This window comes from Sus scrofa, chromosome 2 (genome assembly GCF_054392235.1).
Source record: "Sus scrofa isolate SSC_HxYL_T2T_F1_AM1 chromosome 2, Sscrofa_HxYL_maternal_Yorkshire_Landrace_v2.0, whole genome shotgun sequence".
Lineage (NCBI taxonomy): Eukaryota > Metazoa > Chordata > Mammalia > Artiodactyla > Suidae > Sus > Sus scrofa.
The window spans coordinates 12017622-12036802 of NC_139384.1; the positions used below are offsets into that span (position 1 = coordinate 12017622).

Here is a 19181-nt window from a genome sequence, read left to right on the forward strand (position 1 = left end):
CGAGTAAGTATCTAAGAGTGGAATGGCTGTAACTCTTCAAATTCAATAATAAAATATACAAACCAATTAAAATGAAAAGGACAAAAGGTCTGAACAGACACTTGAGCAAGAAGATAGAGAGATAGCAAATGAGCATAGGAGAAGATGCTTAGTGTCATTCATCACTGAGAAAATGTAAATGAAAACCACAGTGAGATAATAGCATGTACCTGTCAGAATGGCTAATATTAAAAAGATGGATATATCCAGAGTGGGCAAAAATGAGGAGGAATTGGAATGCTGGTGGGAACATAAAATGGTACAACCACTTTAAAAAACAGTTTGCTTGTTTCTTAGGATGTTGAACGTGTACTCACGGTATACTCTTGATGGCTTTTGAATTCCTATCTTTTTTTTTTTTTTTTTTTTTGGTGAGTCCTTGAAATGGACCTTAACTTCTTCCTTTGCAGTTTATCTCTCTTTTCTTGCTATAATCAGAAACAAAGGAAAAGTGAAAGCCACTTCCCTCCCACTTTTGGGGTGTATTTTTCCAGTTCGGATGAAGACATTTCTTTTCGCCCAGCTCACTTTCCCTTCAAGTTGTCTTTCCTTTGTTTGCAATTTTGTCCAAAGGCCATTTGGTATGGAAAACTGGAAACGCTACTGAGAGGCATCACAGCATACAGCAGATACAGGGGGATTACGATATCACCCAGCCTGTTCAGATCCCAGCTGGATACTTACTGGTTATGCAAACACAGGCAGGTTCCTTCGCCCACTTGACCTCAGGCTCTGCATTGGTGTTTAGAAACAGTAGCATCTCCCTCATATGATTTTTGTGAGCGTTAAATGAATTCATCTATGTAAAGCATCAGGACTTGGAGCACTGCCTAATCCTTCATAAGTGTGATTACACATGTGTGACCTTAAAGAAAAACTCTGGGTTAGTAACTCTCACAGACACATGACTTCTTTAAAGATACTGGTAATCTTTCAGAAGAACGGAAGGTTCATCCTGGCATGTAGCATCGTGTGTACTTATTACATTATTTGCAGTCAAAATCTATTTGTAAGTATTAAGGATTACATCCAGGAGTTCCCGTCGTGGCGCAGTGGTTAATGAATCCGACTAGGAACCATGAGGTTGCGGGTTCGATCCCTGCCCTTGCTCAGTGGGTTAACGATCCGGCGTTGCCGTGAGCTGTGGTGTAGGTTGCATACACGGCTTGGATCCCGCATTGCTGTGGCTCTGGCATAGGCCAGTGGCTACAGCTCTGATTTGACCCCTAGCCTGGGAACCTCCATATGCCACAGGAGCAGCCCAAGAAATAGCAAAAAGACCAAAAAAAAAAAAAAAAAAAAAAAAAAGATTGCATCCAACTTTCAATTTTTCTCACTCATTTTCTCACTCTTATGTACAGGTACCCAGACGTCACAAATGTACATGCCAAGGTAGGGTTATGCATCTTACCAGAAATGCCAAGTATTCTTTGCAGGTCTCCAACACCTTAATTAATACTCCCATGAATCATTCAGTTTCAGAAAATTCTCTTAAATGCCCCTCTGAAGGGCAGTGATTTCAATGGCTTCTCTTTCACCTTTATGTGGTAAAGGGCAGACACTGGGAATAGTATTTTCTTGAGTCTTCCATGCTGATATACCACGCCCTGTCGTATTGACCAATTCCTTAATCCCCTAACCAGGATGAGAATTATCAGAGGGCATGTAGTTGGATGTGGTGCTGGAACAATTCTGCTGATGGAGAGGCTGTTTCAGTGGGAGTAATTAAGAAACGACTCAGGCATATACACTTAGGAACACACATTTGGTCATGGGTCTAAAACTTTCCAGCCGTGGTAGAGTCTCTCCTTGACCAACACTGCTCAGCTGCCCCTGGATTTTTCAACAAAGCCTTGACTTTTGGAGCTCCATGCTTGTCTCTGCATCGTCCAGGGGTAGCCCAAATCCTGCTAAGCTATGGTAGCCAGACTCTCCCATCCGCCATATCTGATCTCCTGCCATCCTCATCCTCCGTCGCCCCCCAGGTGGTGTCTGATCACCTTGGCCTGCCTTCAGCAAGGATCCTGTTAGGTCAGTTTAGCCACGATGCCCCCTGCCCAGCCCCCTGATGATTACCTCTTGGTAATTTTCCTAGTGGGAGATGAATGTCAGTCCTTAGGGACTGTGAGCAACTTCCTAAGGCAGTTTCATCCATGCAGGGAGATTCCTGAAGGGTGATACACAGGTAAGGGCAGGAGACCTCAGACCTGAGGGTTATGTAGGTGAGAGTGAAGGAGATCTGAGTGGGGTGATGACCAAAGTGGGTGATGGATTTCTCATGGGCTACGCAAATCCTACTTGCTTGACCTTCAAAATTTTTCAAAATCCTCACTGCCTCCAGGGTGACTAACTTAAGTCATACCTTCATAATTTCTACTGCAGTAACTTTCTAACTGGTCTTCCCATCTTGTCCTTACCTCTCCTGCAATTCTGTTAAAACATGCATCATTTTTTTTCCTTTCTATGGCTGCACCTGCGGCATATGGAAGTTCCCAGGCTAGGTGTTGAATAGAAGCCACAGCAACATGGGATCCGAATTGCATCCGCGACCCACACCACAGCTCATGGCAATGCCGGATCCTTAACCCACTGAGCAAGGCCAGGGATCGAACCCGCAACCTCATGGTTCCTAGTTGGATTCGTTAACCACTGGGCCACGACGGGAACTCCAGGTGGGCTACAGTTTTATCATCCAAGAGAAATGGGGGTGGCAAAAACCACCTCTTTGTCTTTCTCAAGTAGTAGCTTCTCCTTGGTATCCGGTATCAAAGTATTTGACCCTATAAGGTCAAACTAGGACTGTCATGGTGCTTATTAAAAACAGCAGAAGGGTGGTCCTTAAATTCCTGTCCTTGGTCTGAACCTGAATGCTGGCCTCGCCCCATCCCCACCCAATGGCCTGAGGTGCATATCTGGCACCTCCACCAGTCAAGCAAGCCTGCCTCCTTCTGAAGGCCCTCCAGAGCGATCACCAACCCACAATCATCTCCCAAAGCTCCCCAGGCCCCCTCTCTCCATCCATGGTTCCCCACTGGGACCACCCCCCCGCCCCACCCCCAACCACCACCCATGCAACTATCCCACTCCATCCCTATCCGTTTCTGGCTGTCTTTGGGGTTATCGTTCCTTGACCTTCTCTTTGGAAGATTGCTCACAGAGAAGTGGCGAAAGGTGGTGTTCCATTACAGAAGAAAAACTAGATGCAATAAAACACTGGGTGCAGTAACTCTAACTAGAAAGTAAACATTAGCAATACGTTTGTGTGTCCAGGCAGGGCATAACATAATGGAAGTGGTTTTAACTAGTTTTGTTTTTTAGCTGTAACAAAATTTCCTAATGATTAACTCTGGAGTCAGTCTTTTGAGACTGAGGGGAGGCCTGGGAGGTGAAAGGAAAAGCCTTTTACTTCAAAACATAAGGACTCAGGCGTTTGTACATGGTTTCACTTCTGAGATACAATGATTCAGACTCTATAGGTCTTTGATGCCATCCAGATCTCACATAGGGATAACACTCTGATTTGAGGGAGTCACAAGGGGTAGGAAGAAAAGGAAAGGACCCATTTGCATGAACTGGGCTCTAAAGTGGCTTGCGGTATGCATTTTTCATAGGCAATTTCATATAGAAAATCTTAGAGAGTCTAGAGACTAGAGACCCGAGCTGCCGGAGCAAATGCAGCAGAACCCGATGAGCGGTGAGTTGACAAGAATTTGTGGGCTGGGTTAATGCTGTAAAAAGTTAGAGCTGATTGACAGGAGCAGGAAATAATGAACAAGTGAGTCAGTTAGTTAATGGATGCTTAAGGGGCCAGCCCAGGTCCGATGAGGGACAGAAGCGAAGTTTGCTTTCAACACTCGCCAAGCTTTGGCTGCCTCCCCTGGGCTCTCTTCTAACCCACTGGCTCTGCCTTCGTGGTCTGACCCCTCATCCCTACTCTCTAAGCCATGGTTTATCTTTGACCCATTGTATTCTTTCGCTATGAAACTCTCTCGCACTGTGTACCTCATCATCTTCAGGGTGATTCTTCGAGTTGTATATAAATAACAGGAACACCTATTGTCATGTTTTAATGACAAAGCTAGAAATTTTAAGGAGTTCCCTTTGTGGCTCTGTGGGTTAAGAACTCTCCATAGTGTCCATGAGAATGGGGTTTCAATCCCTGGCCTTGTTCGGTGGATTAAGGATCCACTTTTTTTTTTTTTTTTTTTTTTTTTTTTTTTTTTTTTTTTTTTGGTTTTTAGGGCCTCACTTGAGGCATATGGAGGTCCCCAGGCTAGGGGTCAAATTGGAGATACAGCTGCCAGCCTACAACACATTGCTGCAGCAATGAGAGCTATGAGTGGCGTTTGTGAGCTACACCACATTTCACGGCAATGCGGGATCCTTAACCCACTGAGGGAGCCCAGGGATTGGACCTGCAACCTCATGGTTCCTGGTTGGATTTGTTTCTGCTGTGCCATGACGGGAACCCCAGGATCCACTTTTTTTTGTAAGAAAAAAAATGAAAGCTAGGAATTTTAAGATGATAGGTGCTTTGACTTCTAGGTACATTCCATCTTTTCCACACCATTTTTTCCCCCTAATAATGACGAGTATAGATCATACAGAGGAGAAGAGTGTGACAGGTCAATGGGTAACGGAATGTGAGTGAGGCATAATAGTTTAGTTATTAAAGTGGATCCATTTGCCTTTACCTGAGCATTTACTGTCTGCCAGGCAGTGTATGTTTCACATATACCATCTCATTCTAACCTTCACAACAACTCCAAGAGAACCTTTGTACAGGGGACCTGTGCCCTGTGAGGAGTTAAAATAGCTCAAGATCACACAGATGGATGGCAGAGATAGGATTTGGATCCAGGTCTGTTTAACTCTGAAGTTCGAGCTTTCAGCCACAGTGCTCTACTTTTTTACTTTTAACCATATTTCCCCAGACAAAACCACAAGCCTATACTTCCTCTTCACAAATATGAACATATTGAAAGATAGAGTTTTATTCTTCTTTAACACCCTCTTTCTCTCTTTCTTCCTCCTTTTCTCCGGTGGGGAGAATGTAAATCCTCAGTGGTGTAGTCAGTCTGATATTTGCTCTGGTAAGACTACAACGGTGCACAAGTTCTGGAGTAATGAGAACAGATTGCTCTTGGTGTAGGATCCCTGAGGTTCTGCCTGCCTTTGTCATGAGAGTGTGAATTTGGCATGTCTAGTTCTGCATAAGCTAAATCCCTTGAGGACATTATGGGAAATATTCCCAAGCTTCTTCATTCCTGATAGGAATCTAGGAGGACAACCACTACATACCTTTGAGGTTCTCCATGGGTTACAAGCCCATATGGAGCTTAACTCAGCAGAAAAAATGTTCTTAATCTGTGACAGGCCCGTATGTACTCATATATGTGTATTTCAGAGGCAGTGATCATGAAATCTTTCTAGAACAGGATTGCAGTTGGGCCATGGACAGGTCCAGCCATGAAATAAATTGCATTCCTGTGGCAAGAGGAATTGACCATCTGAAGACTTATCTCTAACTAAATTGATAGAAGATCTTGAGGAAATCACTCTATTCTTCTTCTATTTCATATTACTCACCTCTTGGAAAAGGGATCACTCTTCACATGCCATAAAACTTTCATGGTTGACACATCTTTTTTTAGTCTTTGAGTGGAAATATATCAATCAGCTCAATCCTATAACACAAGATACTTCATGTTCACCAGAAGCTTGGGTTACTAGTATCCTGTTAACTTAAATTGGAAAATAAAGTATTATCTAGTGAGTTTAGTTGGTTTATTGACCGTATATCTGAGTATATAAATTGACTCCATGGGTAAAACACTGAATGGAGTCTTTGTTGATGAAGAGGATGGAGAGCCTCAGTCTATCGCCTTTCAGAAGGGATGAGTCTTCCCTTCAGTTTCCTCATGGCCGACTTCATCTCGTGGTTCCTCAGAGTGTAGATCAAGGGGTTCAGCAGTGGGGAGATGACGGTGAAGGTGACGGAGATGGCCTTATCCGTGGGGAGGGCGGTGAAGGGCCGGGCGTAGACGTAGATGCAGGGCACGAAGTGCAGGGTCACCACAGTGATGTGGGAGGTGCAGGTGGAGATGGCTTTCCTCCTGGCTTCCCCTGCCTGAGACCTCAGCATCATCAAGATAACTGTGTAGGACACAAGCAAGAAGATGAACCACAGGGTTGTGACTAAGCCATTGTTGGAAATCATCAGCAGCTCAAGAACAAAGGTGTTGGTGCAGGCGAGTTTGAGGACCTGGGGGACATCACAGTAGAAAGTGTCAAGGACATTAGGTCCACAAAAGGGGAGTGGGAGCAGCAGGGAGATCTGCACGACGGAGTGGACAAAGCCCCCCAGCCAGGAGGCCACAATGAGGGCAGTGCACCGGCCCCTGCTCATGATGGTCACATAGTGCAGGGGCTTGGAGATGGCCACGTAGCGATCGAAGGCCATCACAGAGAGAGAGAAAATATCTGCCCCACCGAGGAGGTGGAAGAAGAACATCTGTGTCATGCAGCTTGTATATGATATTGTCTTTATCTTTGTCAGAAGGTCTACAAGGACCTTGGGAGCAGTGATAGAGGAGAAGCAGATGTCAAGGATGGCTAGATTGCGGAGCAGGAAGTACATGGGGGTGTGCAGGCGAGACTCCCAGGTCACCGTGACCATGATGAGGAGGTTTCCCAGAAGAGTTGTCATGTACACAAAGCTCAAAAAAAGAAAGAAGACCAAGCTTAGGTCTTGGGACTGAGTCAGTCCCAGAAATATAAATTCTGTTACTCTGGTGCCATTTCCCAACTCCATTGAATCATGTTTCCTCTTCCTCTGTAGATTGGAAAAAATTAAAAGTGTTATTTTGGAAAGTGTTTACTCTCCCTTAATAGATTCAGGTTTATAGAGTCAGGTATATGGTCTAAAAACTGGTAAGATATTATCCCCACTGAATTGCTGCTCTGGGGTTATTGCTAGTGTGTGCAAAGTGATATAACACAAGCATGCAATTTATTGTTCTTTCTCTGAGAGTTCCCTTGTGGCCTAGTGGTTAAAGGATCTGATGTTGTCACTGCTGTGGCTTGGGTGGTGAGGGTTTGATTCCTGGCCCAGGAACTTTTGGAGGCCGCAGTTGCTGCCCCCAAATTATTCTTCTGTAAATTATAGATATTTTAGAAAATGCACAAAATAATGTTCTAAATATTCAAGATAAAGAGGTGGATATTAAATATTCATAAAGGAGGTATTGTGGTATGATGGATATAAAAATGGCATCAGTTTGGTGTATGGGTAAGAAAATGCCTATTGATATGACTGAGTTCCTATAAATCCCACAGGAATGTGTTGCTTCCCCCCTCCCCGTCCCCCAGACTGGGTGGCTCATTTACATGGTTTAAGAATTGCTGTCTTTAGAATGGTTCTCTTTGGCCTTCATTCTGCAGAAGCACTCCTTTCTTTTTCAAACCACAAGTGTAATTCTATGAAAAATTAGAAAACTTTAAGGTCATTATTGCTCTATTCTTTCTTAAGAGGATTTCTTTGTTTCTGCATTTACTTTAAACTACTTTAGGTACTCACACCCCTGGGTGTCAAAATAACAGCTATGGAAATAAAGGTGTAACTCAGAGCTTCAGTTCATTGCTTCAGTTTATTGCTTAAAATTAATTGTTTAAAATCGAGCGATCATGCACATATAGACTCAAGTACTTCAAGTGTACACTTCAATAAGCTTTGACACAGGCACAGGCCCCTGCCATCATCACTATATTTAAGATAATTAGCATGTCTATCACTCCCAAAGCATGCTTGTGACCCTTCGTAATGTCTCCTCTGCCCCTCCTTCTTCAGGCAACCACTGAGCTGCTTGCTTTATGTCACTCTGCATTAGTTTGTATTTTCATTTTTTTATTTTATGATTTTTTTTCCATTACAGTTGATTTACCCTGTTCTGTCAATTTCTACTGTGCAGCAAAGTTACCCAAAGTTATACGTATAATATACCCAGTTATTATACGTATAACTATATATATATGAGAATATATGTATACATATACATTCTTTTTATCACATTATCCTCCATCATGTTCCATCACAAGTGACTAGATATGTTCTCTGTGCTACACAGCAGGATCTCATTGCTTACCCACTCCAAATGCAGTAGTTTGTACCTATTAAAGAAAGACAGTTGGTTTGTATTTTCTAAATTTTTTTTTTTATGAACTGTATTTTACAATGTGTACTCTCTTTTTGTTTGGCTTCTTTTACACATAAAAATTATCCATGTTTTGGTGTGGACCAACATTTTGTTCCCTTTTATTGCATGGCTATGCCACGGTTTATTTATCAACTCACTTGTGGGTGAACATTTGGGTTGTTTTTAGCTTTTGGCTCTTATCTTAAAGCTTCTATGAGTAGGTCTTCACATGGACATATCTTTTCATTTCACTCGAGTAAGTATCTAAGAGTGGAATGGCTGTTACTTTTCAAATTCAATAATAAAATATACAAACCAATTAAAATGAAAAGGACAAAAGGTTTGAACAGACACTTGAGCAAGAAGATAGAGAGATAGCAAATGAGCATAGGAGAAGATGCTTAGTGTCATTCATCACTGAGAAAATGTAAATGAAAACCACAGTGAGATAATAGTACGTACCTGTCAGAATGGCTAATATTAAAAAGATGGATATATCCAGAGTGGGCAAAAATGAGGAGGAATTGGAATGCTGGTGGGAACATAAAATGGTACAACCACTTTAAAAAACAGTTTGCTTGTTTCTTAGGATGTTGAACGTGTACTCATGGTATACTCTTGATGGCTTCTGAATTCCTATCTTTTTTTTTTTTGGTGAGTCCTTGAAATGGACCTTAACTTCTTTCTTTGCAGTTTATCTCTCTTTTCTTGCTATAATCAGAAACAAAGGAAAAGTGAAAGCCACTTCCCTCCCACTTTTGGGGTGTATTTTTCCAGTTCGGATGAAGACATTTCTTTTCGCCCAGCTCACTTTCCCTTCAAGTTGTCTTTCCTTTGTTTGCAATTTTGGCCAAAGGCTATTTGGTATGGAAAACTGGAAAAGCTACTGAGAGGCATCACAGCATACAGCAGATACAGGGGGATTACGGTATCACCCAGCCTGTTCAGATCCCAGCTGGTCACTTACTGGTTATGCAAACACAGGCAGGTTCCTTCGCCCACTTGACCTCAGGCTCTGCACTGGTGTTTAGAAACAGGAGCATCTCCCTCATGTGATTTTTGTGAGGGTTAAATGAATTCATCTATGTAAAGCATCAGGACTTGGAGCACTGCCTAATCCTTCATAAGTGTGATTACACATGTGTGACCTTAAAGAAAAACTCTGGGTTAGTAACTCTCACAGACACATGACTTCTTTAAAGATACTGGTACTCTTTCAGAAGAACGGAAGGTTCATCCTGGCATGTAGCATCGTGTGTACTTATTACATTATTTGCAGTCAAAATCTATTTGTAAGTATTAAGCATTGCATCTAACTTTCAATTTTTCTCACTCTTTTTCTCACTCTTATGTACAGGTACCCAGACGTCACAAATGTACATGCCAAGGTAGGGTTATGCATCTTACCAGAAATGCCAAGTATTCTTTGCAGGTCTCCAACACCTTAATTAATACTCCCATGAATCATTCAGTTTCAGAAAATTCTCTTAAATGCCCCTCTGAAGGGCAGTGATTTCAATGGCTTCTCTTTCACCTTTATGTGGTAAAGGGCAGACACTGGGAATAGTATTTTCTTGAGTCTTCCATGCTGATATACCACGCCCTGTCGTATTGACCAATTCCTTAATCCCCTAACCAGGATGAGAATTATCAGAGGGCATGTAGTTGGATGTGGTGCTGGAACAATTCTGCTGATGGAGAGGCTGTTTCGGTGGGAGTAATTAAGAAACGACTCAGGCATATACACTTAGGAACACACATTTGGTCATGGGTCTAAAACTTTCCAGCCGTGGTAGAGTCTCTCCTTGACCAACACTGCTCAGCTGCCCCTGGATTTTTCAACAAAGCCTTGACTTTTGGAGCTCCATGCTTGTCTCTGCATCGTCCAGGGGTAGCCCAAATCCTGCTAAGCTATGGTAGCCAGACTCTCCCATCCGCCATATCTGATCTCCTGCCATCCTCATCCTCCGTCGCCCCCCAGGTGGTGTCTGATCACCCTGGCCTGCCTTCAGCAAGGATCCTGTTAGGTCAGTTTAGCCACGATGCCCCCTGCCCAGCCCCCTGATGATTACCTCTTGGTAATTTTCCTAGTGGGAGATGAATGTCAGTCCTTAGGGACTGTGAGCAACTTCCTAAGGCAGTTTCATCCATGCAGGGAGATTCCTGAAGGGTGATACACAGGTAAGGGCAGGAGACCTCAGACCTGAGGGTTATGTAGGTGAGAGTGAAGGAGATCTGAGTGGGGTGATGACCAAAGTGGGTGATGGATTTCTCATGGGCTACGCAAATCCTACTTGCTTGACCTTCAAAATTTTTCAAAATCCTCACTGCCTCCAGGGTGACTAACTTAAGTCATACCTTCATAATTTCTACTGCAGTAACTTTCTAACTGGTCTTCCCATCTTGTCCTTACCTCTCCTGCAATTCTGTTAAAACATGCATCATTTTTTTTCCTTTCTATGGCTGCACCTGCGGCATATGGAAGTTCCCAGGCTAGGTGTTGAATAGAAGCCACAGCAACGTGGGATCCGAATTGCATCCGCGACCCACACCACAGCTCATGGCAATGCCGGATCCTTAACCCACTGAGCAAGGCCAGGGATCGAACCCGCAACCTCATGGTTCCTAGTTGGATTCGTTAACCACTGGGCCACGACGGGAACTCCAGGTGGGCTACAGTTTTATCATCCAAGAGAAATGGGGGTGGCAAAAACCACCTCTTTGTCTTTCTCAAGTAGTAGCTTCTCCTTGGTATCCGGTATCAGAGTATTTGACCCTATAAGGTCAAACTAGGACTGTCATGGTGCTTATTAAAAACAGCAGAAGGGTGGTCCTTAAATTCCTGTCCTTGGTCTGAACCTGAATGCTGGCCTCGCCCCATCCCCACCCAATGGCCTGAGGTGCATAACTGGCACCTCCACCAGTCAAGCAAGCCTGCCTCCTTCTGAAGGCCCTCCAGAGCGATCACCAACCCACAATCATCTCCCAAAGCTCCCCAAGCCCCCTCTCTCCATCCATGGTTCCCCACTGGGACCACCCCCCCACCGCCCCCAACCACCACCCGTGCAACTATCCCACTCCATCCCTATCCGTTTCTGGCTGTCTTTGGGGTTATCGTTCCTTGACCTTCTCTTTGGAAGATTGCTCACAGAGAAGTGGCGAAAGGTGGTGTTCCATTACAGAAGAAAAACTAGATGCAATAAAACACTGGGTGCAGTAACTCTAACTAGAAAGTAAACATTAGCAATACGTTTGTGTGTCCAGGCAGGGCATAACATAATGGAAGTGGTTTTAACTAGTTTTGTTTTTTAGCTGTAACAAAATTTCCTAATGATTAACTCCGGAGTCAGTCTTTTGAGACTGAGGGGAGGCCTGGGAGGTGAAAGGAAAAGCCTTTTACTTCAAAACATAAGGACTCAGGCGTTTGTACATGGTTTCACTTCTGAGATACAATGATTCAGACTCTATAGGTCTTTGATGCCATCCAGATCTCACATAGGGATAACACTCTGATTTGAGGGAGTCACAAGGGGTAGGAAGAAAAGGAAAGGACCCATTTGCATGAACTGGGCTCTAAAGTGACTTGCGGTATGCATTTTTCATAGGCAATTTCATATAGAAAATCTTAGAGAGTCTAGAGACTAGAGACCCGAGCTGCCGGAGCAAATGCAGCAGAACCCGATGAGCGGTGAGTTGACAAGAATTTGTGGGCTGGGTTAATGCTGTAAAAAGTTAGAGCTGATTGACAGGAGCAGGAAATAATGAACAAGTGAGTCAGTTAGTTAATGGATGCTTAAGGGGCCAGCCCAGGTCCGATGAGGGACAGAAACGAAGTTTGCTTTCAACACTCGCCAAGCTTTGGCTGCCTCCCCTGGGCTCTCTTCTAACCCACTGGCTCTGCCTTCGTGGTCTGACCCCTTATCGCTACTCTCTAAGCCATGGTTTATCTTTGACCCATTGTATTCTTTCGCTATGAAACTCTCTTGCACTGTGTACCTCATCATCTTCAGGGTGATTCTTCGAGTTGTATATAAATAACAGGAACACCTATTGTCATGTTTTAATGACAAAGCTAGAAATTTTAAGGAGTTCCCTTTGTGGCTCTGTGGGTTAAGAACTCTCCATAGTGTCCATGAGAATGGGGTTTCAATCCCTGGCCTTGTTCGGTGGATTAAGGATCCACTTTTTTTTTTTTTTTTTTTTTTTGGTTTTTAGGGCCTCACTTGAGGCATATGGAGGTCCCCAGGCTAGGGGTCAAATTGGAGATACAGCTGCCAGCCTACAACACATTGCTGCAGCAATGAGAGCTATGAGTGGCGTTTGTGAGCTACACCACAATTCACGGCAATGCGGGATCCTTAACCCACTGAGGGAGCCCAGGGATTGGACCTGCAACCTCATGGTTCCTGGTTGGATTTGTTTCTGCTGTGCCATGACGGGAACCCCAGGATCCACTTTTTTTTGTAAGAAAAAAAATGAAAGCTAGGAATTTTAAGATGATAGGTGCTTTGACTTCTAGGTACATTCCATCTTTTCCACACCATTTTTTCCCCCTAATAATGACGAGTATAGATCATACAGAGGAGAAGAGTGTGACAGGTCAATGGGTAACGGAATGTGAGTGAGGCATAATAGTTTAGTTATTAAAGTGGATCCATTTGCCTTTACCTGAGCATTTACTGTCTGCCAGGCAGTGTATGTTTCACATATACCATCTCATTCTAACCTTCACAACAACTCCAAGAGAACCTTTGTACAGGGGACCTGTGCCCTGTGAGGAGTTAAAATAGCTCAAGATCACACAGATGGATGGCAGAGATAGGATTTGGATCCAGGTCTGTTTAACTCTGAAGTTCGAGCTTTCAGCCACAGTGCTCTACTTTTTTACTTTTAACCATATTTCCCCAGACAAAACCACAAGCCTATACTTCCTCTTCACAAATATGAACATATTGAAAGATAGAGTTTTATTCTTCTTTAACACCCTCTTTCTCTCTTTCTTCCTCCTTTTCTCCGGTGGGGAGAATGTAAATCCTCAGTGGTGTAGTCAGTCTGATATTTGCTCTGGTAAGACTACAACGGTGCACAAGTTCTTGAGTAATGAGAACAGATTGCTCTTGGTGTAGGATCCCTGAGGTTCTGCCTGCCTTTGTCATGAGAGTGTGAATTTGGCATGTCTAGTTCTGCATAAGCTAAATCCCTTGAGGACATTATGGGAAATATTCCCAAGCTTCTTCATTCCTGATAGGAATCTAGGAGGACAACCACTACATACCTTTGAGGTTCTCCATGGGTTACAAGCCCATATGGAGCTTAACTCAGCAGAAAAAATGTTCTTAATCTGTGACAGGCCCGTATGTACTCATATATGTGTATTTCAGAGGCAGTGATCATGAAATCTTTCTAGAACAGGATTGCAGTTGGGCCATGGACAGGTCCAGCCATGAAATAAATTGCATTCCTGTGGCAAGAGGAATTGACCATCTGAAGACTTATCTCTAACTAAATTGATAGAAGATCTTGAGGAAATCACTCTATTCTTCTTCTATTTCATATTACTCACCTCTTGGAAAAGGGATCACTCTTCACATGCCATAAAACTTTCATGGTTGACACATCTTTTTTTAGTCTTTGAGTGGAAATATATCAATCAGCTCAATCCTATAACACAAGATACTTCATGTTCACCAGAAGCTTGGGTTACTAGTATCCTGTTAACTTAAATTGGAAAATAAAGTATTATCTAGTGAGTTTAGTTGGTTTATTGACCGTATATCTGAGTATATAAATTGACTCCATGGGTAAAACACTGAATGGAGTCTTTGTTGATGAAGAGGATGGAGAGCCTCAGTCTATCGCCTTTCAGAAGGGATGAGTCTTCCCTTCAGTTTCCTCATGGCCGACTTCATCTCGTGGTTCCTCAGAGTGTAGATCAAGGGGTTCAGCAGTGGGGAGATGACGGTGAAGGTGACGGAGATGGCCTTATCCGTGGGGAGGGCGGTGAAGGGCCGGGCATAGACGTAGATGCAGGGCACGAAGTGCAGGGTCACCACAGTGATGTGGGAGGTGCAGGTGGAGATGGCTTTCTTTCTGTCCTCCCCCTGGTGAGACCTCAGCATTGTCAAGATGACTGTGTAGGACACCAGGAGGAAGAGGAACCACAGTGTAGAGATCAAGCCATTGTTGGAAATCATCAAGACCTCAAGGGCAAAGGTGTCAGTGCAGGCGAGTTTGAGGACCTGGGGGACATCACAGTAGAAGCCATCCACAACGTTGGGTCCACAGAAGGGGAGTGGGAGCAGCAGGGAGATCTGCACGACGGAGTGGACAAAGCCCCCCAGCCAGGAGGCCACAATGAGGGCGGTGCACCGGCCCCTGCTCATGATGTTCACATAGTGCAGGGGCTTGGAGATGGCCACGTAGCGATCAAAGGCCATCACGGAGAGAGAGAAAATATCTGCCCCACCGAGGAGGTGGAAGAAGAACATCTGTGTCATGCAGCTTGTATATGATATTGTCTTTATCTTTGTTAGAAGGTCTACCAGGACCTTGGGAGTAGTGATAGAGGAGAAGCAGATGTCAAGGATGGCTAGATTGCGGAGCAGGAAGTACATGGGGGTGTGCAGGCGAGACTCCCAGGTCACCGTGACCATGATGAGGAGGTTTCCCAGAAGAGTTGTCATGTACACAAAGCTCAAAAAAAGAAAGAAGACCAAGCTTAGGTCTTGGGACTGAGTCAGTCCCAGAAATATAAATTCTGTTACTCTGGTGCCATTTCTCAACTCCATTGAATCATGTTTCCTCTTCCTCTGTAGATTGGAAAAAATTAAAAGTGTTATTTTGGAAAGTGTTTACTCTCCCTTAATAGATTCAGGTTTATAGAGTCAGGTATTTGGCTAAAAACTGGTAAGATATTATCCCCACTGAATTGCTGCTCTGGGGTTATTGCTAGTGTGTGCAAAGTGATATAACACAAGCATGCAATTTATTGTTCTTTCTCTGAGAGTTCCCTTGTGGCCTAGTGGTTAAAGGATCTGATGTTGTCACTGCTGTGGCTTGGGTGGTGAGGGTTTGATTCCTGGCCCAGGAACTTTTGGAGGCTGCAGTTGCTGCCCCCAAATTATTCTCCTGTAAATTATAGATATTTTAGAAAATGCACAAAATAATGTTCTAAATATTCAAGATAAAGAGGTGGACATTAAATATTCATAAAGGAGGTATTGTGGTATGAAGGATATAAAAATGGCATCAGTTTGGTGTATGGGTAAGAAAATGCCTATTGATATGACTGAGTTCGTATAAGTCCCACAGGAATGTGTTGCTTCCCCCCTTCCTGTCCCCCAGACTGGGTGGCTCATTTACATGGTTTAAGAATTGCTGTCTTTAGAATGGTTCTCTTTGGCCTTCATTCTGCAGAAGCACTCCTTTCTTTTTCAAACCACAAGTGTAATTCTATGAAAAATTAGAAAACTTTAAGGTCATTATTGCTCTATTCTTCCTTAAGGGGATTTCTTTGTTTCTGCATTTACTTTAAACTACTTTAGGTACTCAAACCCCTGGGTGTCAAAATAACAGCTATGGAAATAAAGGTGTAACTCAGAGCTTCAGTTCATTGCTTCAGTTTATTGCTTAAAATTAATTGTTTAAAATCGAGCGATCATGGACATATAGACTCAAGCACTTCAAGTGTACACGTCAATAAGCTTTGACACAGGCACAGGCCCCTGCCATCATCACTATATTTAAGATAATTAGCATGTCTATCACTCCCAAAGCATGCTTGTGACCCTTCCTAATGTCTCCTCTGCCCCTCCTTCTTCAGGCAACCACTGAGCTGCTTGCTTCTGTCACTCTGCATTAGTTTGTATTTTCATTTTTTTTATTTTATGATTTTTATTTTTCCATTACAGTTGATTTACCCTGTTCTGTCAATTTCTACTGTACAGCAAAGTTACCTAAAGTTATACGTATAGTATACCCAGTTATTATACGTATAACTATATATATATGAGAATATATATATACATATACATTCTTTTTATCACATTATCCTCCATCATGTTCCATCACAAGTGACTAGATATGTTCTCTGTGCTACACAGCAGGATCTCATTGCTTATCCACTCCAAATGCAGTAGTTTGCACCTATTAAAGAAAGACAGTTGGTTTGTATTTTCTAAATTTTTTTTTTATGAACTGTGTACTCTCTTTTTGTTTGGCTTCTTTTACACATAAAAATTATCCATGTTTTGGTGTGGACCAACATTTTGTTCCCTTTTATTGCATGGCTATGCCACGGTTTATTTATCAACTCACTTGTGGGTGAACATTTGGGTTGTTTTTAGTTTTTGGCTCTTATCTTAAAGCTTCTATGAGTAGGTCTTCACATGGACATATCTTTTCATTTCACTCGAGTAAGTATCTAAGAGTGGAATGGCTGTTACTTTTCAAATTCAATAATAAAATATACAAACCAATTAAAATGAAAAGGACAAAAGGTTTGAACAGACACTTGAGCAAGAAGATAGAGAGATAGCAAATGAGCATAGGAGAAGATGCTTAGTGTCATTCATCACTGAGAAAATGTAAATGAAAACCACAGTGAGATAATAGCATGTACCTGTCAGAATGGCTAATATTAAAAAGATGGATATATCCAGAGTGGGCAAAAATGAGGAGGAATTGGAATGCTGGTGGGAACATAAAATGGTACAACCACTTTAAAAAACAGTTTGCTTGTTTCTTAGGATGTTGAACGTGTACTCACGGTATACTCTTGATGGCTTTTGAATTCCTATCTTTTTTTTTTTTTTTTTTTTGGTGAGTCCTTGAAATGGACCTTAACTTCTTTCTTTGCAGTTTATCTCTCTTTTCTTGCTATAATCAGAAACAAAGGAAAAGTGAAAGCCACTTCCCTCCCACTTTTGGGGTGTATTTTTCCAGTTCGGATGAAGACATTTCTTTTCGCCCAGCTCACTTTCCCTTCAAGTTGTCTTTCCTTTGTTTGCAATTTTGTCCAAAGGCCATTTGGTATGGAAAACTGGAAAAGCTACTGAGAGGCATCACAGCATGCAGCAGATACAGGGGGATTACGATATCACCCAGCCTGTTCAGATCCCAGCTGGACACTTACTGGTTATGCAAACACAGGCAGGTTCCTTCGCCCACTTGACCTCAGGCTCTGCATTGGTGTTTAGAAACAGTAGCATCTCCCTCATATGATTTTTGTGAGGGTTAAATGAATTCATCTATGTAAAGCATCAGGACTTGGAGCACTGCCTAATCCTTCATAAGTGTGATTACACATGTGTGACCTTAAAGAAAAACTCTGGGTTAGTAACTCTCACAGACACATGACTTCTTTAAAGATACTGGTACTCTTTCAGAAGAACGGAAGGTTCATCCTGGCATGTAGCATCGTGTGTACTTATTACATTATTTGCAGTCAAAATCTATTTGTAAGTATTAAGGATTACATCCAACTTTCAATTTTTCTCACTCATTTTCTCACTCTTATGTACAGGTACCCAGACGTCACAAATGTACATGCCAAGGTAGGGTTATGCATCTTACCAGAAATGCCAAGTTTTCTTTGCAGGTCTCCAACACCTTAATTAATACTCCCATGAATCATTCAGTTTCAGAAAATTCTCTTAAATGCCCCTCTGAAGGGCAGTGATTTCAATGGCTTCTCTTTCACCTTTATGTGGTAAAGGGCAGACACTGGGAGTAGTATTTTCTTGAGTCTTCCATGCTGATATACCACGCCCTGTCGTATTGACCAATTCCTTAATCCCCTAACCAGGCTGAGAATTATCAGAGGGCATGTAGTTGGATGTGGTGCTGGAACAATTCTGCTGATGGAGAGGCTGTTTCAGTGGGAGTAATTACGAAACGACTCAGGCATATACACTTAGGAACACACATTTGGTCATGGGTCTAAAACTTTCCAGCAGTGGTAGAGTCTCTCCTTGACCAACACTGCTCAGCTGCCCCTGGATTTTTCAACAAAGCCTTGACTTTTGGAGCTCCATGCTTGTCTCTGCATCGTCCAGGGGTAGCCCAAATCCTGCTAAGCTATGGTAGCCAGACTCTCCCATCCGCCATATCTGATCTCCTGCCATCCTCATCCTCCGTCGCCCCCCAGGTGGTGTCTGATCACCCTGGCCTGCCTTCAGCAAGGATCCTGTTAGGTCAGTTTAGCCACGATGCCCCCTGCCCAGCCCCCTGATGATTACCTCTTGGTAATTTTCCTAGTGGGAGATGAATGTCAGTCCTTAGGGACTGTGAGCAACTTCCTAAGGCAGTTTCATCCATGCAGGGAGATTCCTGAAGGGTGATACACAGGTAAGGGCAGGAGACCTCAGATCTGAGGGTTATGTAGGTGAGAGTGAAGGAGATCTGAGTGGGGTGATGACCAAAGTGGGTGATGGATTTCTCATGGGCTACACAAATCCTACTTGCTTGACCTTCAAAATTTTTCAAAATCCTCACTGCCTCCAGGGTGACTAACTTAAGTCATACCTTCATAATTTCTACTGCAGTAACTTTCTAACTGGTCTTCCCATCTTGTCCTTACCTCTCCTGCAATTCTGTTAAAACATGCATCATTTTTTTTCCTTTCTATGGCTGCACCTGCGGCATATGGAAGTTCCCAGGCTAGGTGTTGAATAGAAGCCACAGCAATGCTGGATCCGAGCTGCATCTGTGATGTATGCTGCAGCTTGAGGCAACACCAGATCCTTAATCCACTGAGCGAGGCCAGGGATTGAACTCATCCTCATAGACACTGTCGGGTTCTTAACCTACTGAACCACAGCAGGAACTCCAAAAACATGCATAATTATTCCACTTTCCAGAGCCCTCTAAGGACAACCCATATTACTTTATGGGAAAGTCAAAATTCTTAGGATGGTTTCAAAGGTTGTAATGAACTGGTCCCATGGT

General features: G+C 43.1%; 2 protein-coding genes across 2 annotated transcripts; both read right to left on the minus strand.

Annotated features, from left to right (window-relative positions):
* Positions 1 to 5917: 5917 nt before the first annotated feature.
* LOC146405100 (olfactory receptor 4D11) lies at positions 5918 to 6853 on the minus strand. Its single transcript, XM_085015124.1, has one exon. It carries the CDS (start codon positions 6851 to 6853, stop codon positions 5918 to 5920), a length of 936 nt encoding a protein of 311 aa, XP_084871250.1.
* Positions 6854 to 14086: 7233 nt separating this feature from the next.
* LOC100515525 (olfactory receptor 4D11) lies at positions 14087 to 15022 on the minus strand. The gene has a single exon (XM_003122689.3). The coding sequence runs from the start codon at positions 15020 to 15022 to the stop codon at positions 14087 to 14089; it is 936 nt and encodes a 311-aa protein (XP_003122737.3).
* Between the last annotated feature and the right edge of the window lie 4159 nt (positions 15023 to 19181).

Bases quoted from the DNA above. Each gene is read 5' to 3' on its own strand.
- LOC100515525 (XM_003122689.3), bottom strand. From the start codon at position 15,022: ATGGAGTTGAGAAATGGCACCAGAGTAACAGAATTTATATTTCTGGGA.
- LOC146405100 (XM_085015124.1), bottom strand. From the start codon at position 6,853: ATGGAGTTGGGAAATGGCACCAGAGTAACAGAATTTATATTTCTGGGA.